Source organism: Triplophysa rosa, linkage group LG13, assembly GCF_024868665.1.
Source record: "Triplophysa rosa linkage group LG13, Trosa_1v2, whole genome shotgun sequence".
Taxonomy (NCBI): domain Eukaryota; kingdom Metazoa; phylum Chordata; class Actinopteri; order Cypriniformes; family Nemacheilidae; genus Triplophysa; species Triplophysa rosa.
The window spans coordinates 2005728-2030858 of NC_079902.1; the positions used below are offsets into that span (position 1 = coordinate 2005728).

At 38.4% G+C, this 25131-nt stretch overlaps 2 protein-coding genes across 3 annotated transcripts; one reads left to right on the plus strand and one right to left on the minus strand.

Moving 5' to 3' along the window:
* Positions 1-717: 717 nt before the first annotated feature.
* On the minus strand, positions 718-1774 carry LOC130564053 (trypsin inhibitor ClTI-1-like). Its single transcript, XM_057349931.1, has 4 exons — positions 1624-1774; positions 1449-1489; positions 1076-1185; positions 718-962 (listed from the first exon to the last, which is right to left on the minus strand). Exons 1-4 carry the CDS (start codon positions 1658-1660, stop codon positions 917-919), a joined length of 234 nt encoding a protein of 77 aa, XP_057205914.1. The 5' UTR covers positions 1661-1774; the 3' UTR covers positions 718-916.
* An 892-nt stretch (positions 1775-2666) lies between these two features.
* On the plus strand, positions 2667-24461 carry uvssa (UV-stimulated scaffold protein A). 2 transcript variants are annotated; one of them, XM_057350066.1, is made up of 15 exons: positions 2667-2816; positions 3512-3642; positions 3853-3974; positions 4422-4752; positions 5107-5227; positions 6341-6667; positions 6758-6867; positions 7428-7556; positions 13532-13637; positions 17416-17605; positions 18019-18159; positions 18637-18820; positions 19056-19167; positions 22994-23183; positions 23460-24461. In XM_057350066.1, the coding sequence occupies exons 3-15, from the start codon at positions 3865-3867 to the stop codon at positions 23566-23568; spliced, it is 2160 nt and encodes a 719-aa protein (XP_057206049.1). In that variant the 5' UTR covers positions 2667-2816; positions 3512-3642; positions 3853-3864; the 3' UTR covers positions 23569-24461. The 2 variants fall into 2 exon arrangements, with proteins under 2 accessions (XP_057206049.1, XP_057206048.1); XM_057350065.1 differs by lacking the exon at positions 3512-3642 and having other exon boundaries at positions 23460-24460.
* Positions 24462-25131: the final 670 nt, after the last annotated feature.

A 25131-nucleotide genomic window follows, 5' to 3' on the forward strand; every position in this document is an offset into this window, starting at 1 on the left:
TCTTATGAACAGGTTGGACATTACTTTAGCCATTTTCGTAGCACAAATCTTAATACTACAGCATATAATAATTTTCTGTGCTTCTAATTTTGAAGTTTTAACAGTTTAGGCAGGGCCTATGGTTAAAAAAGAAATGATTGCTTCAGTCTATAGTGTGGAGGAACTTGACTGGTCTGCATAAAGCCCAGAGTTAAACACCTTTGAGGGGCACAGTCAATTCAGAACAGAAAAAGACCCTTCCAGAACTGTTGCAACAGATGTGGAAACAAAATTCTTTAATATGGTGTTGTACATAAATGATGAAAGAATTTTAATTTTTGCGTTAACAATACCTTTTAAATAGTGTTAAACAGTAACAAATACAGTTGGGCTCAAGGCCCTTTCCCCCAAACACAATTGTGTACAAACACCTCAATGCCCAGTTTGAGTGTACACAACATTTATACATCAGGCCCCAATTACGCTAATCGTGTTTACCATGCACTTCAACTTTTTTCAATGATTAAAGACTATAGTCAACTTGCTTAAACAATAATACAATTTAAAACAGAATTCAAGCTAGTAGGCACTTCTTACTAGATTAAAATTGGTCACGTTGACAAATCTCACCACTGCCCCATATCTAGTTCACCCCCGCACCCAATTCTTGTTCACCACCCACACCAATTCGAAGGACTTTTACCCCACACTTTCCAAAATAAAGAAACCAGAGAGCAATGACTCTTATATATGGCTTTATTTAAGATTAGATTAGATCCATGTTTTAAAAACAAAACATGACAGACATACAATGTCAAAATCAAACAAAACAGTTGTTAATATTAAAACCAATTATTTTGTTGTAAAACAAAAACAGAGACACGCATGTGCCACCCTCTCATGCCATGTCCCAGAGAGAAACAGGTGGACTTTTGTCTCAGCATTCACCATTCCTCGAGATCAATATGTTGACCTTTAGTTCCCTATGACAACACAGAGGAAAAACAAAATGATTCAGTCTGTATTTATTGTACTGCTCACACAGTCAGCCGCATGACATTTAAGATACATTGCATTCCCATTTTACAGAACTTACACATTATCAAGACACAATGAGCATTCATTGGAATACGTGACTCCATCGGTCCCACACACAGGGTTATATTCTCGTGTGCACATGGGGAGGTTGTAAAGAGAGCAGTTAGGCTGTAAACAGATGCACAAATACAAATAACTGTTACATAACCATAAAGAATCTGATGGGTGATACTACATCAAGCCGATTTATTATATTAAAAAGTGTAGGTTTTTGAAGGTTGATTATCATTGGTTTAATCATTTTCTAAACTACATATCATGATTAGGCTGTGGCTATTGTGATGAGAGCATAGTAAACTTGTGGTTACTATGGTTAGGGTTTTACAAAAAAGAAAAAAAAAACACACGGTAGAAAATGATCATCCACCTACCTCTTTAGATCCATCAGGGATGACAGCGGTGGCGGCCAAAGCTAGAAACATACAAGTGTAATGTCAATACATACGTAAACTTTTAACATCTAAAATATTTGAATGACTGTATGCTACTGTAACGTTATACAAATGATTTCGATAAGTATCAGACTTAACGTTAGCTAAAACTCACCTGCCAAGCAAAATAACAGAACAATCCGTGCCAGCATGATGTCTGACTGTAGCGATGGTCTTACTGCGTGATAAATGAATGCCTTTCACGTGTGTGCAAGTCTTTTATCTCGCTTTTATTCCCACCCACACAGCCTTTTCAAATCTACAAAGAGCTAATTCATGCAGCGCTGCGCAAACCGATCGGCGAATGACATCAGGGAACATTGCGAGCTACCGTCGAAGCTGTTCTTTAGAAAAACTCTCGCGGAACTGGGATGTCATACGCGTGTTAGTCTGCGCAGCGCCGCATAAAGTCGAAATCACCAGTTTGGTTCATGATTATTAATTACGTACAGTGACGTTTCCGTGTTAGGATTTAGTGTTTGGTTGACATAGAGATGTTAATAAGTGGGTGGTAATCAGAAATTATTTTCCAAACATTATTTTTGAATGAAGGAATTTGACTTATTTGAATAATTATTAAAATAAAATTATACCTTTGGTATCGTTTGGAGTGGGACAAAGGAGTGATTGTGTGAGTTTCGTGTTGCAACGCACACCCACATACACACCACTTAAAACACACAATATGTATTATAAAATTACATTAACATATATTCAGGGAAGATAATAATATTAAAACAAGTAAAAAATCAAATACATACGTAGTAAAGCTCACAAATGCGTACACTCTTGATGGATTACTTATTCAGATAATCTATTATATTATTTTTGTGCAGTCTTAACTCAGTCAATAAAATCAAAAAGTTGGGTTTCTCATTAGCAAACTTGCATTTTTGAATGCCAATTATTGACTTTTGGTCAAAGGTATAAACAATTAATTACTAAATTCTATCTAAGAGTACATTTGCCCACAAGAGAGAACAGAATACTTTCATTATTAAATTTATACTTCAATAATTATACTTTTAGGTACAATGCTAAAAAATTCAAGTCGGTTTTATCAAAGTTATTACAGAAAATGCAGTTTAGGTTTATTTATTTATTTTAGTAATGATTAGCTGGGTAAAATCGGTTGACTCTTATTTTGAAAATGGGGACTTGTCGCCATTGCTGCGGTTTCTTTGTTGTTCACACTCACAGCTGAAAAAGTCAAGGGAGATACGAAGATGAGTGATCTTCAGTTTCAAACGCAAGAATACGCAACATATACCGTTTTATAATTCCTCAGGTCATCAGGTGGATGTGGAGGTATGTGTTGTGTCGTGGCATCCGAAAAAGAAACAGTTAAAGTGAGAAGCTCTCTGCCACTGGAATAACTATAGCCTAAACTATATTTGACGGTCTTCTGATGTTAATAGGTATTGTTGTCATAAAAACGAAGAGCATGTGTCAGACTCAGTCACTAAACATATTCATGTTGTCTCTGTATGGGATAACTGTAAACACAGATTTTACCATCCCAGCTAAAGGACATAAGACACCCCAGCGCTATAAATTTCCTCTTTTCATATTAAGTCTTATATACTAACTAACAGTTACCCTTCATAATTTTACGGGCTCTGAAATGTTTCTTATGATCTTAAAAATCTTTTGATATGATGCTTAAATGTTTGATATAATTTTTGGAGACTTGAAGAGTAATTGTGCCAACGTAATATATATTTAATTCGAAAATGTATTTTATTTTAAAATGTTTTAAGATGAAAACGGCCAAAAGAGCTCTGAATAGATGGGAACTCCTTCAGTACTGTTTGAAAAGCATCTCAGGTTGAGACCTCAGGAAGCTGCTTGATTACATGTACAACTATTTTTAATAATAGCTTCAAAGTTACATTTGTGTTACTTCTTAGTTTTCATGAGTTTACTATTATTCAAAAATGTGAAACGTATCAATGAAGAATAATTGACTCTAAACCTTTGAATTGTAAATGCACTAAATGTAGAGGACAGATGTTCCTGGAGGGCCATGTCCTGTCACTGTGAAACACACCTGAACCAGCTGATCGAGGTGTTCAGAATTATAGGCAGTTGTGTAATAAAAGGACACAGCCCTCCGGGATCGGCACTGAATACAGTAATGGAAATAGATGATTAACTCTGCTATTATGTATCTCCCTGTCCTCCTCCATTCAGTGTTTAACAACACTAATATCATTATATTAAAGTATCCGTGAGTAATGGTAAATATTTAAGCTCCCATTTTTCATAGTAATACTTTATGCAGTTTTTAAGCACCTGTTCCTCTTTGTCATACTTCAATAATTTTCCATACATTATTTTTCAGGATTGAATCAGGATGGACCAAGCAACACGAGATAAGCTATCCGAACTAGTTGAGGAGCTGACAACCTCCGGAGAGCCACAGCTTAATCAGGAGAAAATGAAGGAAGTGAAGAAAATTTGCAAGTATGAAGGCATTCACAGATCAAAGCTTTAAACGCATTGTTTTCTGTTCACACACTGTTGCAAGAGTAACGTTTTAAAGAAAACGCTTCAAAGAAAAGTTCATGCAAAACAACAGTTTTTGTATTTTGTGGAACACATTTTGAGAAATGGCTCAGTGGTTTTGAGTCCATACATTAAAAGTCAACGCGGGTCCATGTTGTTTGGTTTTCTACATTCTTCAAAATATATTCTTTTGTGTTCTTCAGAAGAAAGAAAGTTAGACAGGTTTGGAATATGGCTTTCAAACAATAACTTTTTTGTAATATACTAAATATTGTTTTTGCATAATAATATACAGTAGATCATGTAATGTTATAAGTACGTGTGTGTGTTTTCTTTTCGCATTTTTTTCTATATGCCCATGACTAGTTGTAGTTAAATTGTAACAGTTAATGCTTTGCATTACAGAGTTTCTAATGACTACATCGATCATTTCTACCACTTGATTATGACCCAGCTGAATCAGGAACATGCAGAAATTCGTCTCTCGGCCTTCCAGATGGTCAGCGAGCTGTTCAGCCGGTCACATCATTTCAGAATCCTCCTCATCACAAACCTTCAGGAATTCTTGGAACTAACAGTAGAAACGGATGTTGAGCAGCCTCTGCCTCCACCAAAAGAGGTGGCGAGGAAACTCAGGACTCTGGCCATCCAGACTGTGCAGTCGTGGCACGCTGCATATGGAGAGGCGTATAAGAAACTGTCTCTGGGATATAATTTCCTCAAACAGATTAAAAAGGTGCAGATCAGGCTCTACCTGTTCTGTGACTATCCTAATAAATTACACCAGTTTTCACCTTTATAGCTCGCATCACCTTGCCGGTTATATAATTCTTAAAATTCTTTATTTTAAGATTTTAAGGTCTGTTTAGATGTCCCTCCAGAATAGGCCTCTCAAATTCAAAGGACTTGTATTTTTCTTTAAACCTTAAACTTGTGACATAAGACTTCTTCCGAGTAAAGCATTGTTTGATCTTTTAAAAATGTTTAGTGAATGACAATGTTTATAAACTTAGTGTCTGTTATTGTCTGTGTTTATCGGTCTAGTCATGGAAGATCTAATTTAAAAAGAATCATGTTGATTTTTCACCAGGTAGATTTTCATGATGTTGAATCAAGAACTCTTGCAGAGAGGAAGAGACAAGAGGAGAAACAGAAGAGACTGGAAAGAATTTATAAAGAAAAGCTTGAAAGAGCCAAACTGGAGATGGAAGGTAAACTGTTTTTAACTGACTCATCTAGCTGTGATAAGGCAACATGGATCTGCTGATCCAAGGTGTATCATTTTTATTCTTAAAGCATTTTTATGCTTTATTTGTTAGACAGACATCATCACAGATAATAATATAATATAATGTTATATTAGATTCTTTAATCATGATTGTTTCAGGAATTTATTTAAGATGAGCAGTGTTTTAAAGGTCAGTTTCCAGGATGTAAATCAAATAAAAGTGGAAAAGCTAATCTTATAAATGGCTAATTTATTATAATAAATGTAACATTGCTAAATTGTTTACCTCCATAAATCAGTCATTTTAATTTATAACATCTGGACTTCAAAGGCCTTGCTCAGAGCAATGAATGATGTGCTGGAATAGTTTAAAATGGGAAAATAAGTTGGTAAAACGCTTAAGAGATCAAACAGTGTTTATATTCCGCAACGAGTCACAAGGTGCTCTGTTTTATTGTTTGTATATTGATGTGTCAACTGCAGCCCTGTATGTACTTTAGACTGCTGTGGCTCTCAGTCACCTGGATTACACACAAAAAAATTGAGTTTATTGAGTTATTTTTTAACTCTGAATAATGCATAGGCTTCAGGTTTGGACTATTTTAAACTGTTTTGGAAGATAAAGTTCAGAAAAAGATGAAAGTTTGAAAATAAGTGTATATGTAATACATCTGTGAAACCCTTCTTGTCCTGTTGTTAAAGGTCCAGCGTGTAGTTTTTTGGAGGATCTTTTGACAGAAATGCAATAAAATATATATAATAAAGACCTTACATAAATGCAGCGTTATGTTTTTATTATCTGAGAGTGAGCTATTTCTATCTACATACACCGCGGGTCCCCTTACATTAATTCATCATGTTGGTTCTACAGTATCCCTAAACGGACAAACTACAGAATGCGTTTCGTAAACACATTATCTCCTTCGGCAAAGAAGCGAAAACATGACGACATCTCAGTTCTGTGTCAGCTTCTGTAGTGCTTCAAAAGGGAGGGGTGGAGTGAGCCGTTGCTTTCAAGTCGCAACGTCACCACTAGATGCCGCTAAAATCTCCACATTGCTCCTTTAACTTTTGTTTTTATGTCTCCTCTATGAAGAAATGACAGCTGGCATTGAGGAAACGTTGACTGAGATGAACAACTGCATAAAACTGCTTGTGACAGACGACTTAAACCTGTTTAATGAGGAACCATCAACAGTTACTTCCTCCAGTGGATCTGAGGACACATCTGAGCAGCCATGCTGCAGTAAAGACCTCAGTCATGAACAGAGCAAAGAAACCACACAGAAGAAGAGTGACAAAGAGGAAAAAGACGAGTGTAGCTATGACAGCGACATGGAGGAAGTTCCCGATGAAAATGTGTTTCTGCGCAGCACTGGTTTAATGTCTCATAAATATCAGCTGGAGCTCAGTGTTGCTACAGGTACATCTTCATTATTAGTTGTGGTTTTTCCTCCAGCATAACTATGTAAGCGCAGTGCAGATTTGTGAAAAACCTGAATCTTGTGTGTAGATTTAAACATGAGGGAGACCGAAGAGAACGAGGCGCTGGTGAACACTGTAAGGGATCTTCAAAGACTCATCACAACCAGACACCTGCCACTGGTTCAGTCCTGGATCCAGGTACACCTCTCTTCAGCAAACTTTAAAAAAAAGTGTCCCCAAAATTTTAAATCAAGTTAAAGGGTTAGTTCAACCAAAAATGAAAATTTTGTCATCATTTACTCACCCTCATTTTGTTCCAAGCTTGTATTGCTTTCTTTGTTATGCTGAACACAAAGGAAGATATTTGGAAGAATGTCAGAAACCAAACAGATCTCATCCCTCATTGACTCCCATAGTATTTATTTTCCCTACTATAGCAGTAAATAGGGGATGAAATCTGTTTGGTTACTGACATTCTTCCAAATACCTTCCTTTGAATTCAGCAGAACAAAGAAAGTCATACAGGTTCGGAACAATCTGAGGGTGAGTAAATGATGACAGAATTTTCATTTTTGGTTGAACTATCCATTTAAAGTCAAATTTCTGTGGAGCAACTGAGCATCTTAGACAATCTGCAAAATAGATGACACGATTTGTCAACCCTTTAATGTGTGCAGAATATATTATACATGTATTTCATGGGACCGCATCCAACAATGAACTCGTTTAGCTGCTTTATATGTGGAATTTGCTTTCAGGTTTTTACAAAGGTTGGTGTTGAGGAAGAACTGATGCGTAGAGCCACGGAGTTGAAGAAGTCACTGGAGAATACTTTGAGAAAACAAGAGCACCTTCACATAGACTACAAGAACAGAGAAAGGAGAGTGGTGAGTTTACTATCAGTTGCAAACTGTCACCAAAAGAGGGCGCCATTTCCTAATTCTTCACATATTACCATTCAGTGTAAGCGGCTTGTTGGAAAGAGGACTGTTTGCGCTACAGAAACGTGCAATACGAGGCTGAAAATCGCCGAGGACGCTAGTTGTATAGCGCACACGTTTGAGATTACAGTGTTTATGATATTTGGTCCAACTCTGAAGACAAGCATCTTCTCGTTGGCACGCGCAGGGAGGTGCGGCTCACGCGTTAATGGAGATTTGCTCACTGTAAGGTGGAATGAGACACGGCGAGCAGTTAGGAGACACATCATGACATACGATATCCGTTTTAACTCGGTGAAAAGAACAGGCAGGTTAGAGAGAAAAGAGGGCCGTGACATTGACAAAGCGCTTTACTGCACGCCAGGGAGCTTTATCACTCTCGCCGATGATTTTCAATGTGAAAAGTCAGTGCTGTGTGATAAAGAAACAACTAAAAGGCCTTTATCATAATTAGTTTTTCCCTTTTAGCCTTAAACGCATTCCATTACTTTATTCCCCGTATCATTGCTCTGACATGGGCGGAATTGCTTTCGACTCCAGAAACTCCTGCCGATTGGAGAGCTGAAAACATGTGTGGTGTAAAATGACTTTTTATACAGTAATTTCTTGGTTTGCTTTTATTGTCTGAGTATTTCAGCATGGTTACAAGTTTTAGCTATGGATGTAACTGAACACACGACTGGTTAATTTAAAGGGGTCAAATGACAGGGCTAAAACGAATATTATCGTTTCTTTTAGATGTAATGCAATGTGTATAGACGATTTAACATGCCTTGCATGTTTGTATCTCCTCTTTGCCCCGCCTCTCTGAAACGCGCAGATTTTTGACAAAGCTCATGGCTCTGAAAAGCGAGGTGTGCTGTGATTGGCCAGTTAACCAGTGCGTAGTGATCGGTCGAATACTGCAAGCGTGTGACGGAAATGTAACGCCTCTTACCATATTTGGAACATCCGGTTCTAAAGCAATTGTACTGACAGGTACGCCCATCTTAATTGGGTATACATTTGGGCGGTCTTAGTCAAATCATACCACCAACTGATGTAGATTTGTGGGGGTGTGGTTACACGAGGCGTTTCAGGCAGGTCCGGGTGAGCATTCGCTTTTAGATAGAATGCATCTTTTTTTCCCACACTTTAATTTGTGCAATTTTACCTGTCTAATACATGCATGGGCAACTTATAACACACCAAAGACACAGAAAAACACGTGTTCTCGCCATATGACCCCTTTAAGTTTTCTCCACATGGCAAACTTCAGGAGCTGAAGACGTTTATAAAAAATGTCAGTATGAAATCAGTGTGAGAGATCAATTAGTTACCTCGAGCTTTAAACTTTGAAACGTCAGTTATATTATATTAAACGTATTTACCCTTATACAGATTTAAATAATGTGGATTTAAAACTCATTTATGGCCGTCTATAATCAGTGGTCACTGAGATTTCAAAATACAAGTTTCAGTTTGCTTGGAAAAACTTAAGTATTTAAGTAATAAAACATTTTAGGAATCAAACAGAATTTCATAGGGACCTGCCCCAGGAAGCCCAGAGCATGTCCTCATCTCAAAGAGACCTTTATTCTGTACTGCGGTCAGCTAGCCCTCTAGGCCATACACCTGAGTTATTGGCTTGCCGTAATAATTTGCAAGACCTTCCTCGTAAGAGAGAAGATTAGCATATAAATAGCAGATGCACAGAGCGCCATCACAGCTGAGTACGTTTAATTTTTGGTTTATAAGATTAAATGGATTTTTAAATGCATAGCCATCAAACTTGGCCAAAGACAAATGAAGTGTATGGCCGGTTTGTCCGAGGCTGCCTCCCCGGCTCATTTTTTAAAAGGATAACAGACTTGCTTAAGGAGTGTGCCTGGCCGACGCTTCCCTGGGCACAAAGTAATTGAGATTGCTTACAGAGTTAATTAGACCCCACGAAATATATTGGAGGGCGCGAAGGCGCTTTAGCACTGCTGGAATGTGTTTTCCGACGTAAGTAAGGGACGTTTAACCGGAAGCTCATTATCTGGACTCCTCTCAGGTTGGGGGACTGAGGCCACAGCGTGATCGATAGAGTTCACCGGGAATAACCTACCTACAGGAGTGCATCACCTATTATATTTCAAATTATTCTGATATGGGCTCAAGACAGCAGTCTGAGAAGTTTGAGGCAATACTGATTGTATTTTTAATTATAATATTGAATAAGTTATGTATTTTAACAAATTTGCACAATGTTGTACTGAAACCACCTGAAATGTCCCAAAAAAGAGCCACTAGCTACATTATGTTAATTAAACAGTTTTTTGCTGAATTAAATAGACTGATTATGTTAACCAAACCAAATCAATTTAAAAAAAATTGTGTTTCTGATTGTATAATAAATGTAGTTGTATATTGATGCTTTTATTATTATTGAATAGTTTTTAGAATAATATTTTCAACTAATTAACATATTAATACTAATTACTATGTTTATATTCAATTTAGTAGTTTACAACTACTAGGATGTGCCAAATTCCCAGCATCTTCTGTGTCGTTCCCTGAAAACATTTCTGTAGTATTTTACTCAACTTTTGTAATAGATTTTGTTTTCTAGACGCACAAAGCCAAAGAACAGAAATGTTTTAAATGCAAAGGAGACACTTGGAGGTAGGCTCAATATGTCAACAACACTCGTGTCAGCAAAAAAAATCCTCCATACAGAGACTCATTTTCAGCGTGTACACACACACTCCAGTCGAAGAATTATAATTCTGCCATTGCTAGCTGACAGTGCTGATTCTATCAACTGAATTAAAGTGAATTCAAAGTAAAATAATGTTTACTGCGCTACACTTTCTATTGTGTAAGAAATATTTTCTGGTCTTTAATCTATCAACAGAGGCTTAACTGCTTTGGTGTAAATAAAGAGTGCACATATATAAACAAAATAATGATCTGGTTTGTGGCTGTTGGCAACACAAAATAAATGCAGAAAAAGAATGATTTTGTTTGCATTGAGCTCCAGATTGCAAGTTCTGTAAACGGCACCTAAAATTCATCGTACAGAATGACAATTTTGTATGGTGTTGGATGACAAGTTTCTAATGTTCGCGGCTGAAGTGCAAGACCACGAATGTGCATTTTTCTTAATGCACTCCAAATAGGGTCAGTTTTGATCAGATGTTGACATTAAACTATGCTTCTTTTGTTTTACTGATGTTAGATAAAAACTATAAGACCTGATCATTTGAAGTTTAGGATTATTTCCTCTTCCCATCCACATAACAGCACAGATATTATTGTGTTTACTGTGAGAGGAGAATCTAGTTTCTGAACCAGCGCCACCAGAGCACATAATTGAGACCTCATCCAAAGACAGTTTATACCTCAATCCTGAACTGTCAACATCGCCGGCCTGCAACCATAAAAAAATCAAAATAAAAAAGGAAAGCAAAGCGCGCTCGGGTCTTTAGTAGGCCTCGGTTATATTGAGGTAATCACGGAGACAATTAGACGGAATAAATGGAAAAGGCACGCTAGAGAAGCACACTTTTATCAGTGCCCTCGAAAAGGAAGGGCACACAGATTATGTATACCGTTTTATGAAAACGACCCCCATATTTAAAAACTGGCATTCTGTTATGCATTGTAGCGCGAGAGGCGGTTAAGCACCTTTTGCGTAAATTAAAAGGCATAAATTCTGTTTAGCGCTAATGCAGACGTCTCCGCAGCCTGAACGCCCTCGTCTGAGGAGCGGGGGTTGTAAAAAGAGCCTTGAGTTGCTTTTCACCTTTCATAAATTCCAGGCTGGGGATTTCTGTACCTAAAAAAAGTCATTTGCAGCCCGGTGGCTCATTGCTATTCTCCGTAGATTGATGGTGGTCATTTACCCGGCAGTGGAAGTTAAGTGCCGCTGTCATTCCTGAGGAGCGTAATTGGGAGGCTCCACAGGTCAGTGCTGGTGACAGGTTTCTCTTTTGATTAGTGTTCGAGTGATAAGAAAACTTACAGCGCCGGTGATGGATGAGCAGGTGCACAATGAAACTCACCTGCCTGCCTAAACCATGAGCCGGCCTCCATTCGTCTCCGGCACTTAAAGACACCTGCAGCTGGATTACACTGCGCGCTTGCTTTCCAGAGTTTTCAGATGAACGCTGATTTGATCAAACCCACTAGACCGAGTCTGTTCAGCTTCAGATATTCTTCAGAAAATGTTCAAATATCTTTTTTGCGGTATCGTTCATTCGTAAAAAGAATCGATGATATCATCAAAAATGCACAATACTTCAAGTGAACCGGAAGTCGACTTCCATATTGTGTTGTTTTCCGAGTGGAAATGGAAAATCAAATCATAAAAATAGAGGGTGTGACTTGTTTATTTACTGTGAATTGATTGGACGTACAGTATTTGACGAGTGTGTTTTATTCAGAAATGGAACTGGCAACAGACTGACAGTAAGTGGGAAGGGGATTAACGGACGTTTTGCTTAAGCCGTCAAACTGATGTCATCAGGGAAGAATCACCAATCCAGAGCCAAAGTGCATTTTCAGGTTTTGATTAAATATTACAGACATTTTTTTTGGATTGCACAGATTGTTGTAATTGTTCACTATAAAGTCGGGCTGTCAAACAATTCATCGTGATTAATCGCATCCAGAATAAAAGTTTGTGTTGACATAATACAGGTCTGTGTACTGTGACTATTCGTTTTCTATTTATAAGAACATACACATACATATATTTAAGAAAAATATATAAACATTAATATATAATTTAAATTATTGATAAATATAAATAAATGCATGTCAATATTTCCTAAATATGTATACATGTGTTAAAAAATACAAAATGAATAAGCACAGAACATTTATTCTGGATGTGATTAATCGCGATTAATCGTATGACAGCCCTACTATAAAGCTAGTTAACTGTTAAAAGGAGCAATCCTTACGTTTTTGGTTACAATTAACACATTTTTTTAGTGCAGTAAACAGAAACGGTAAGCTTACATAAGCTTATAATATTGATTTAGCCTATGTAGAGATAAGTATGTCGCGTAACCTGGAGTTTCAAACAGAGATGGCAATAGAGAGGCAATACTCAAGGATTGCAACTTTAACAATTTCTTTAAACTCTTGCCGAAGGTTTTAGCAATAACAGAGACACAATAGATCAGGCTCCATGACTTCAGAAGTCTTCTAGTCAAGGTTCTTAAAGCCTGCATCGGGTCGCCTCTAAGAGGATTTGATCTGTGTCTGGTGTTGAGTTGATCTCTTTATAGTGATTGTAACCACTGAATTTAAGACTAAGAGTCATTATCACCTCATACGCTCCTCTCTTTTGTAGAGCAACCTGCTCAAAGATGTTATCGATAACATATCTAGCTTAGAGCCGGACATCCAATATTAGATCTGTCTTCAAACTGTTAGTTAAAGATCCTGATATGATTTTCTGCCTCCTTGTGTTCAATCGGAGAAATGCTGCTTAACATAACAAGCACTATTTTAAACAGACCCAGTTAGCAAAGACAATAGACTACAAGTAGAAAAAAATTGGATGTGGTCAACTGGAAATTCTATTAAGAGTTTGAATTCAAATGTTAAGAGTCCCACATTAGAGTTCGCTGTAAATCTCGGGAATATCCCGAGGCCACTGTGAATATCCCATCCGAGTGTTAATCAACTGGAGAGAATTGCAGACGTCTTTTTAAACCGCCAGCAAACAAACACTGTGTTGCAAAGAGTCAAACAAAAATAACAGACAATTTTCCCATCAGTAGTTTCATTGAATGAAATGTAAAATGCAATTGTTGATTATGTCTGTAAAACAAAGCAAGAGAAAGTCTCACGGTTCGGTTTTCCCTCACACCATGCAAACTTAAGGTTACAAATCTTATTTTCGTATCATGACTGCAATTACAAACTGTATTTTTCCAAACTAGATGAGAGCTCCTGAGGAGGAAGAGGAGGAGGACGACGATTTTGAAGAGGTGCCGGAGAAGGAGGGCTACGAACCACATATTCCCGAGCATCTGCGGGTCGAGTACGGTGAGTTTGTTCAGGTGCAGATAACAGAGGGGACCCCCGTAATCCAAATGATCTCTCGTGGAATATCGGCACACGGTTGTCTCAAAGCAGAGATGAGCCACGGAGTCTCCCGGGAAGCCTCTGTTTGTTTTGAGTTGTGGATTTGAAAGCGACAGGGTTTAAGAGCCGTATTACGAGTAGAAAGACGAGTTCAGTTCAGATGCACAAAGGGAAGTGTGTGAAAAGGTGTAAATTAGGAAATGTTAGTGCTTAAAAAAAAAAAGTTTTACTTGGTGCCAGAAATGACAAATATACTAATTATAAATATATAATTTTCTAGGCTCATTAGGCAAAATATATTTTCTCTTCTTTTCATTTATTTGCATAATTTTTTTCTTTCGATTTTGAGGTGAAATAGGGTCTGGCCATTTTTCCCAGGAGTCACCCATCATTTCAGAATGACCGAAATAATCATCTCCATCTTTGTAAAAACAGCTGCACATTTAATGAACTCTGGGAACAAATCACTGTAAGCCTTCCTTAAATCAATTATAACCCGGAGCCGCCAAAAGAAATCTGTTTTGACAGCTGAGTGTTTGTACATGCGGAAGATTCTTGTCCATCTGTGCAAGGACAGCTCTATTGACAAGAAGCCACAGGCCAAAGACAGAGGTCAGACGATAGGTCAATTACCACATTATATTTGACCTCAAATCCCGTCCAATTTTGAATTTACCGTCGTGAAATAATCGATTGCAAGGTGTCCTTTGGACGTGGATTTTTTTTCTTCATTCATTTGCTCTCGCCATCTCTAAGGAGAAGATTCATTAGGATATCATTTCGACGACTGCTGTGAGCCAAGCTGCTTTCTGCAGTAAAGTATGTAATGATCAGAGCGCCGGCCATGCCAAATTAACAATGCAACGGTGTTAATGAGCTCCCATTAGCTCCCAGTTGTAATTTACAGCGCTCACCTGCCTCAGCGCGTTCATTCACAAACCAAACCATCTGCTAATCTGAGACTAGACCTTGTCTTAATCTCACACCATAACAATATTTTACACAAAGTACTTTTTTCGGTTTATTATTGGTAGAGGGGCATGCTCGTGGGCACACAGGGCATTGCTGTTCTCTTGAGGAGGTGTGCCAAGTACGTGGATATTTGGGTGCTGTAAGGTTTTTTTTTTTGCGTTTTGGGTGGTTACCAGGGTTCTGCATCTGCAGAGATTCTTTGGTTGCATATTCTTTTGACTTGGACTCTTTTCATACACTTCATGGTCGACCAGGTAAAAATCACTTCACTTCTGCATCATAGCCCGCATCACTTTCCGATGCAATGATTGTAAAAAAAATGGTTGCCTTCAATTTTTGAGTTAATGGGCTCTATGCATGCGTGACCTCCGCATTCCACAATAAGTACCCTAGGCAGTTTCCGGTTGTGGAGACTTAAGCAGCGGGTATACTTCACTTTCCGCGTCCGTGTCTGTCTCGCGCACAAATGCGTCCGCACAGCTTCTTGAGCATACTCAATCGTAGATACACGTGGATAGACGAGTTCGACACATGCGCAGTACGTCACCGAGTCGACTCGGCTGATTCAACATTTTTTCATGCATGCGCTGTTGTATGCGTCCCGTCCGCGGACCCTCCTGATGATGAAAATTATGTCAAGCGGGCAGTGCGCGGACGGCCGGACTATACTTTTGCCTTTAAAGCAGAGAGAAATGGGAAAATTGTTACATTTTGCGGAGGCTGTACATTGTGACACACAGCAGTGTTATATAGAAGTGCAGTTCTGCCGTATTTGAAATGATACTTTCATAAATTAACATTTCGTTATAACATTCAAATACGGTAGAACGCCACTTCTAAATACCATGGCTGTGTGCCGCAAATTACATAATCTGCTAAATTTAACTATTTTTTTATTTTTCTATTTATCTTTGCTTTAAATCTCCCCAACCGGAAACTGCCTTGGGTTCTTCATGTGAAACGCGGAAGTCACGCATGCATAGAGCCCATTGAATGATAACTCAACGAATCTGATGCAAATTAGTTTTTTTTAATTGAATTAACTCAAATTTCTAAGGCAACCAGGTAACTTACTTTTTGAAGTTGAATCAACAAAAAGAAAAAAATGTACAGTGTCCGTACCAGTTTTTAAGGGTTAAGGGTTTTGTCAAGCCTCCAACCCCAGGGATGAGCACAACAGAAACGGTGATGAATATTTTCGCAAGCACCACTAATCATCTCATAACACAGTGAATCATATCTGAGAGGCTAGTTCGAGCAATGTGCTTTTCATTTCTTTGCTGTTGAATCAAAGGTGAAAAGCCGTTTTCTGTTGTACAAGCAGAAGAACGCAGATTGGAAATGGAAATTGCGCATTAAGAGCGCGACCACTGGCAATCTAATTTAAATACTCCCAAAACGGGACGCATAAAATATCCATCTGATTTACTGCCAGGTTAACTCCATCATTTCGAATTTATCAATCGGGGCAAGTTAGTATCAGCACTTTCATTTAATATTACATCAAGCTGTCAAAGGAGCCCAGCTCATCTGTAGCTAATCTTTCCTTTTCTCCATTCAGAATCACACCGGCTCTCTCATCCAGAGAGAAACGCTTTCATTCGGTCCGTTCCTCTCTCTCTCTCTCGCCGTGCCTTTCACCATCAAGCTTTTTTCTATCCCTTTATCCCAGCGTTCCTGTCAGGACGTTATCTCTCTGAAAATTTACATTTTAATTACAAGGCCTGCTGAACTCAGGAAAATCAATAACGCCACCATTGGCAGCTCCACTCGGTGTCTACTGCTGGGCCTCTCTATTTCCTCTTATTGATTTATCTCTTTAGCACCTGCAACTTTATTGCTTCAGACAAATAGCTACCATTTGGTCAATTTGAACAGAAAAAGAAAGGATTTGGTCGTATTTCTTGATTCCGCACACTTGAGCGCAGCTATGATGCACTCACTCATTGAAAGGAATTGAACCCGGATTAACTGTTTACACCAGAAAGATGGAGAGCGTAAGAATCCGGCCATACGTTTTTTTCCCCCTTTTCCCTGTCTCAAACCCACCCTGTCTTCTTGTTGGTTTATTGTTGGACATTTCATCTTTTTTGGTATAATTGAAAAACTGCAAACTAAGAGAAACGGGTCATGATTTCATGTAGATAAAAGTAGATATATTGAAATTAGATACAGTGGTGTCCAAAGGTCTGAGGATGCAAAAAAAACGTACATTTAAAATTTGAAAATGTTTCTTTTCCTGTTCTGTTTGTTCTTAGCTCACATGCTGCAGTATCACGTTTTAAATTTGGGTGACTTCCGATTGGTTGTCAACTGTTTCTTTATTGTTATACTGTAGGTGTGGTGTGGACACCACTATTCTCATAAATTTAGGGTGATTTTCAAACCTTTTATCTGTGAAATGATTGTTCTTTGTGTGAATGGGCCTTTATACTTTTGGGTGTATGTTGAACAGAATTTGGAGCAGATGTGGTCGCAGTAACTGCGGTGTGTATCTGTGTGCACTGCAGCTGTAGGAGGTTCAGTGGTCAGGTGTCTGTTAATCCAGGAATTTCATTTCCCCTTTGATGCCGGGCAGATTTAGAGCGAGTCTTAGATCTTTGTGCCACTCTTAAGACCACCCATGCTTGAAGTTTTAACAAAGTTTAAATCAGATTTGTATAAATAATGGCACTCAACGGAAAAAGTGTTTTGAATTTACATGTATGCAGTGATGCAAGTGAGGTAATATCGATTTCTTTATGGCCTTCCTCTTGTTTACTCAAAGGTCTTGATGACGTTCCTTCAACCTCGGCCACTGTGGCCAAACCAAAGTCATCACAGCCTGCAGTGAGGCGTTCTGCACCTGTCGAGTCCATCAGCCTTTCTCGACTGAAGAGGAAGATGCGTGATGAAGAGGAGGATCCCACCTGTGCTGCTGCCACGATGCGTGTGCTCAGACAGAAGCATCATTTAAGGTGCCGCCATCACTGCACTGGTTTATATGGGATGTGACTGTAGATTCAGCCTTGCCGACTACCTGACCATTTTAAATTGTATTATCAATGATATCGCTTGACTGCCTTGTGGGGATTTGGCAAAGCATGTTTGTTATAGATTTTAGCTCAATTAATGTTGTTTCAGCAAATTCGTATTTGCTTTTTTTATGATATTTCATAAAACATATCATTTTGGTTGAAACGGCATTGTCAAACATCAATAATGCTAATCCTAAACACCATATATGATATGTACTGACATCATATCTGATGGCCTTTCGAATGCTTTCACTGTATTAGTTTAAACATGAGTCCTATGTGACAGTTAAAAGCAGTTTTTGATCATTGTATTTTTAGGATCAGTAGATTTAACTGTGTCCTGGTCGTTTCAGCGTGTCTGGGGGTTCAGCTGAACCTGCGGCGGGCAGCAGTGATCAGGGGGACAGGAACAAAGAAGAAGCCCCCATTGTTCCATTTGGTGTGGATCTTTATTATTGGGGAGAGGAGCAGCCCACTGCTGGCAAGATCATCAAGTACAGTCATATTCATAAGAAACATCCGAGCATATGTGTTTATGGCTGAAATATTCCCTTCTGAGGTTACGTGTGTTTGTGTCAGGGGTGCTTGTTGCAGTGTTTGTGTGTCATGTGAAGTGGCCACTAGAGAGCACCATTGTCTGCGACTTCAAATCAATTCAATTACTGAGGATGATACAGCTCCATCTCTAGCTATACAAGCAGAGTTCCCACACTATTGGACAACCTTTAGGCATTGGGGATTTAAAATGTTACATTTCTTTCTTGTCTCATTTACATTTTTTTACCTTTTTCTTATTTACATTTGAAATTTCTATAATGAAATTACTTGGAAGTTACTCTCAACTTTAAAATCCACCGCAGTTTCCACGAAAGGATTTTTGGAAATTTTTTTGTGGTAATCACAAATGAATGATAAATTCATGAAATTCATTGTTCAAGAGTTGATCAGCTCCCTGTCCTCACTGGTTTCAGATACACATCCCAGCACCGGTTCTGGGTTCCTCATGAAGTGGAGGAGGAGTTGGACAACAAGGAACTGTCTGAACAGATGAAGTCCAGGTACATCACCTTCGCTGGCACCTTCAAACCTGTGGAGCACAAGTGCCGAGCGCCGATGGCGAATGGATCTCTGTGTGAACGTCAAGATAGAGTAAAGGTAAAAAAAAGAAAGCAACATTACCATGATATTAAACAGAATAGATGTCTACTTTTGGCCCGTAATGCTGCATGTAAACCGATGCTTTGTATTGTCATTGTGTTGAATGTCTGTACTAGAAGCTTCCAACACCAAAGAAAATTCCTTGTGTGTGCAAGCACACTTGGCAATAAAGCTCTTCTGATTCTGATGCTGATTGAATAAAGCACTGCATTTCTTTGCGGTGTAATTTTAGTGCCCATTCCACGGATGCATAATCCCGCGGGATGAGCTGGGCAGGCCGATTAACCCTGAAGATGCACTCCGGTTGGAGAAGGAAAAGAGAAAACGCGAAGAGGAGCAGCCAGGTTTGACAGTTTATGCAAAGCAGTTTAACGTCGCTGTCAGACCTAGATGTTCACAATATAGCAGTTCTTGCCACACATTTAAAGCAATGTTTACACCGCGAACCCTCATGGTGCTGTTCTCCATACCTTAAAAGCACAGTAACCATAAGTTTGCAAACGGGAGCCAAACGGTAACTTTGTGTAGGGAACAAATAAATGTAGTTAACTTAAAGGGATAGTTCACCAAAAAATGAAAATTCTGTCATCATTTACTCACCTTCGAGTTGTTCCAAATCTGTATGAATGTCTTTGTTCTGATGAACACAGAGAAAGATATTTGGAAGAATGCTCAGTGTTTGCACTACCATTACCTTAGGGGGGTGCCCCGCCCCTCCAACGGCACCTCCCGCCCCCTTGAAGGTCAAGTTAATTAAATGTTTTATGTTGCGTTAGATCACAAGAGAAGTCATTTAAGGTTATCTTTCCTATATAACATGTCTATACCTTGTTCTCGTATTAAACAAACTAAATAGCATTATGGTATTTATCTTATTTACATGGCGGCATGTCATTTCTACACACACAGACACGTGCGCGCACATACACAGGTAAGGACACTTTCACCAGCGGACAGAGAGCGCGTGTGGGAAAACATGTCGCGTCAACCACCTGAAAAGCAGATAAAAAATTGCGTTTTTAAAAACTCCCGGGGTGGTGAAAATACGCATGCCCTGCCCCTGACAAGCAACAGTCCAGTTATCACTGGATGACAGGTTTTCACCCAGCTTATCCTTCCTTCCATCCGGACCGCGAGACATAATGAACCATTAAAAAAATCTTTCTGTGGTTTAAATTGAGCAGCGCGTGAACATAACTGAGATGTACACATCACGCGCACTCAGGGACATTTATGTTGATTATATTTTGCTGCTATATCATCTAATATCTTTATTTAGCGCCAAACGCGCTTCATTTTAACCCTTTCCGCTCTGTGAGCGCTGCTTCTCCAGCCAAAGACACGTCGCATGTAAAGACCTGCAGACACCAAGAGCAGGTAAATGTACACTTTTTCTGTAAGGCTTAAGTAAACGAAAATGCAGCAGTAATAAAGTATTTTTAGCTGTCAGTCAGTTTACTGTTTGCTATATAGGTTTGCCAAACCAATTTGCCCCCCATTGACTCCCATAGTAGGACAAAATACAATGGTAGTCAAAAGTGCCCCAGAACGGTTTACTATTTACATTCTTCAAAATGTCTTCTTTTGTGTTCAACACAACACAAGAGTGTTTTTTCCTACTATGGGAGTCAATGGGGGGCAATATCTGTTTGGTTACAAGCATTCTTCCAAATATCTTTCTCTGTGTTCATCAGAACAGTGTGCAATGAAGGATCTTATTGAAGGAAAAATTGCTTTGTTAACGGATAGTTCATTTTGGGACTTATTAATTGGTAAATATTTTTGTTTTTAACTTGGATGGCACAAGGATGAGACGATTGAGAGAATTTTCATTAAAGCACATGGAATAGGCCAAATCCTACGCATCCGTGACCCGCGGTTCCTTTCTTAAGCACACTGAGTGGACAACAGACCAATCGGGAGGAAGGATGGGGGGACTGATGGAATCCCATCCAAGTCATCATCAATACACAGATAATAGGACAGAGTGCATCTCACTCAGTCTCGCCGCTTTCACTTTTCTCCGTCTCTTTCTTTTCTCGCAGAGTCGGGTGCTAAAAGCCAATTAAGTAGCGTCTCGCTGCTGTCACTGGAGCGGCGGATGTGCTTTCTTTGGCCACAGTTTACTTGTTAACAAACAGTTATCTGAGGTAACTGACTTCAGGCACCCGCTGACCACTGGCTTGTGAAATAGCATCTTTTGTAACTAAGTAAGCTATCGATCCCCTCCGACTCCATCACGCCCTCTGCCCGTCGACATGCCGGTTGTCACGGTGACCACGAGACACTCCACCCACGCTCCGGTACTGCCAGCATGTGCGTGCCGGCCTTCAGTTCCCTGACTGAATACTTGCTCCCCCGCTGGGCCATTGATTTCTGTGTCAGCCCTTCTAAAAAGACTTCCAAGATGCTCATGTCCACTATGGCTTTACTATAGTAACCATAGCTTTTTGGGTTCATTTGAAGTATAATCATAAGAAAACAAATTTACCATGTCTCACTATACTAGGAACTGCAGTTTAACCAGTTTAACTTTGTATATAATGTGCAGTAACCGTGGTTTTTGGTGGATTGATTACCATTTGTATTACCTAAAGTACATACTTTGTGTACATACTTTATATACACTTTCAAAGGGGTGATTCTCAACGTTGTGCTTTAATGCACTGGGTAGAAGTTTCAGATTTGTGTTGCAACTTTTTTGGCCCGATTCACAAGCGTAAGCTTATTTGAATGAATTTATCAGTTCATGTTGTGGCCTTGTGAAGAGACCTTCAACTGGTGGATGAAAAATACAAAAATGAATTAAAAATACATACATTGATGCATCACAGCAGCCTCTCAAAACGTCATTGCATTGTGATGTCATCTTGTGCACGTTCAGAACACTCACGCGTGCTTAAGAGAATTTTTTTAATCTATTTTGTGCTACAGCCTTAAGGGTACTGGGGGGCAAACATTTATATTTCATTGGCCAAACATTTGCTCACTTGTGTCTTTGGTCTTAGAGTTGGTGTTTGCCTTCCTAATTTAATAAGAGTATGGAGTGGTGTTAACGTCTCATGATAGCATCATTTTGCCTTTGAATGGATTTTCAAAAGACGTGACTGCAGCTGTCTACTGTGATGCTGGTGTGCGTATGCATGCGACCTCGTCCCCCTCAGACGCGAACCGATGACAGAGTAGTGAGCCCTTCTGCAGGGCTTAAGTTAAATGCAGACCCCCCCATCATCTTCACTGCGGGATGGAGCTCCTGAAGCCTGGACTTTATACAGGGATGGATGGCCGCACTCGTGTAACTGGGCCTTTCACCTCCATAAATCCTTATAGGGAACACCGACTCCCTCATATTAATTTGAAAGGCGTTTGAAAAAGCTGTTTGTTGCATGCATGCGTTTCACTACAGACTGATGAACCGCAGTGCTCCATGCAATTAAACACTTTTGAGATTGTAAATAATTTAACAGCGACCATTTTGTCATTGCAAGATGTGCATGTATCAAATTGCCTAATATAAAGTACTGTAGATGATTTAAGTTTGGGGTCTTTTTGAGACCGCACAAGATTCACACAGCGCACCATTTGGCAAAATTAGCAACTCTCGAGGGCGACCAGTACTGCTACTTTACATTTAAACATTTAACAAATCAAACCGGGCTTCAAATTTTCATGGTGTGCTGTTGATGTTGTGCTGAAAACATAGATAAATAAGAAAACAAGTTCATCCAAAAATGACACTCACCCTCATGTCAGTCCAAATATGTAGGACTTACTTGTGCAGAACACAAAAGAAGATATTTTGAAGAACTGATCAACACTAACCCCATTGATTTTAATGGAATGAACACATTCAAGTGTTCACATTTTAGTGATTGAGACATTTCTCACATACGTGAACTATTCCTTTAAGACTGTCTAGTTAAGCTTGATTTCAAGTCGCTTATCTACATTTTTCTCCAAAAAGTATAACATATTATTAAAATTGCACACACAACATTCCAAATTCACAGCATCACGTGTTAAGTGAAATTTCGTTTGAAGGTTGATCGATGCCCTGATCTTGTTTTTGACATGTTGTCATCACAGTATGACATGCCCCTTTTAAAGAAATATGCTCAATTCTTTGCACATTCATGTCTGGATCACTAAACGCTTCTCTCGTTGGCTCAGATTGGCGAGACCCAGAACTCATGAGAGAGATTGAGGCAGCGACTGGAGAAGATCTGGGCTCCTCAAAGACATACGGCAAGGGCAAGAAGGGCAACAAAGGAAAGTCGAAGAAAAAGTACCCAAACCTTACAGACTTGAAGCAAAGTGCCAACACTTCTCGCTCCAGGCTAGAGAAGAAAGTCTTCAACAAGTAAGTAATTGTACACTACAACAAATCTGAATTTATTATTTTTTCAGTTATTTAAAATTTTGTAGTGTATTGTGTTGTGTTTAGTGTTAATGGCAATGTCCTTTAAATGAACTGATAACGTTTCCATTATGTTTTTTTACAGTGTAGATGTTTATTATTAAAACTGGAAGTCTGGTGTTTTTAAGTATCTGGTGTGAACTGAAGAGTGACCATATGCATTTATCGGCAGTTTAGTAAATGAAGACTTTGAATCTTATTTCTGTGGTTTCCTTATAGGAGCTCTATGAGACGAGTTACGGACGTCATGAACAAGATGGACAAGAGGAAACATGAGAAATTTGCAAATCAGTTCAACTATGCACTGAATTTAAGAATACAGCCATAACCCTATAGGCCAGTGTTTACACAGTCAATAAAGTGCAGCTCTCAGCATCAAAACAACACTATGCCTTAAATCAAGTCATTTGAAAAGCATTTGATATAAACTCTGTACATTTATACAATTTATAATAATGGGTAATTTATTTGTGGTTTTATTTTTGTATGGTCTGCATAGAAAATAAGGACTGTTAAACAGTTAATTTTAAGTGATATTTTAAATAACACCATGTATTTGTTTTTCTTTTTTCACAATTTGTCATATTTCCTCTGATTGTATTATTTATTTTCAAACCCTTTTTTATGTCAATGAATGTTTAATGTCATATTTAAATAAGCTGTGATGGCACAATTGAAAGGTATAGTAAAATTACTTGCTGGTTTTAGGACATACTGTAACTTTGTCTTTTATTATATGAATTTAATCTAAATTTCATTTTCAATGAAATTTCCTGAAATATAAAGATATTTAGAGCTGATTTTTTTAGTATTGAGGGGTAGAATATTCTTATTTTTCTGAGGTTTTGCATGATCCTCAAATAACAACAGCTTCAGTGTAGGCTTGTAGTGGTGTCTCTTTATTAGTCAGATGAATAGTAACTACGTAACTGCTCATTAATATTAATATTTTAGTTTGTAGAAATAAAGTATTATTTACATGATGAGTAAAACCAATCAAACAAAAATGATTAACTGTTGTATTTTAGAGACAGAATGATCAGGATAATGAAATGCATTTTTGATAGAAGGGGGTGATTATTGTTGAACAGAATATTGGACAATCTATTAGCAATAGTGTAGAATGTTGTTGTATTTTAAGAAGGCAATATCACCATAAAAAATCGCGGTAACACTTCAGAATTATTAGCATGCCTATTATTGGCATATTGGTTGTTTATTAGTACTTATACAGCACATATTCTGCCTGACCATACTCTACATCCCTAATCCTACCCAATACCTAAACCTAACAACTACTAACTATTAATAAGCAACAAATGAAGAGTTTATTAAGGAAAAAGTCGTAGTTAATGGTTTGTTAAAAGCGAGATTTGCCCCTTATACTGAAGTGTGACCAAATTCGCAATTAACGGATGGCTAAATGTTGCCAATATTAACAAAAGATTTCCAAATTTATAGAAATAATTCTGTATGTCAGGACAGCAGTCCATAGCTTGTAATCTGTCAAATGTTTTTGAAATATTTTCGTATGTCGTAATAGTTCCTCGACATCACATGCTGCTATAAAGCCGACCTTTATTAAATACACAATCTCTCCATTGTAATTATGTTTTCTTATTGCTATTAAGGAAATTGTAATAAGTAGAATGAAACTAATATAGGCTAGTGTAAACACTTGAAATATTTTTTAAATCGTTTGAATGTATTTAAATGTCTCTGTAGGCTTTACGAAACTGTATCAAACAAGGTCATTTAAAATGCAAGAAGCGAATAAGAATGTAAAATGCACATGTTTAACACTAAATTTAAAATAAAACAACCCCCCCACCCAAAAAAACTGTTCAACGTCAATGCTGCGTAAAAAATATTTTCGCCATTTAGTATAAAC

Coding starts and splice junctions, on each gene's coding strand:
- LOC130564053 (XM_057349931.1), bottom strand. CDS start 1,660: ATGCTGGCACGGATTGTTCTGTTATTTTGCTTGGCAG. Junction 1,490..1,623: donor TCTGTTATTTTGCTTGGCAG/GTGAGTTTTAGC, acceptor GTATGTTTCTAG/CTTTGGCCGCCACCGCTGTC. Junction 963..1,075: donor TCATTGTGTCTTGATAATGT/GTAAGTTCTGTA, acceptor GTGTTGTCATAG/GGAACTAAAGGTCAACATAT.
- uvssa (XM_057350066.1), top strand. CDS start 3,865: ATGGACCAAGCAACACGAGATAAGCTATCCGAACTAGTTGAGGAGCTG. Junction 18,160..18,636: donor ACTGCTGGCAAGATCATCAA/GTACAGTCATAT, acceptor CACTGGTTTCAG/ATACACATCCCAGCACCGGT. Junction 18,821..19,055: donor AACGTCAAGATAGAGTAAAG/GTAAAAAAAAGA, acceptor GTGTAATTTTAG/TGCCCATTCCACGGATGCAT.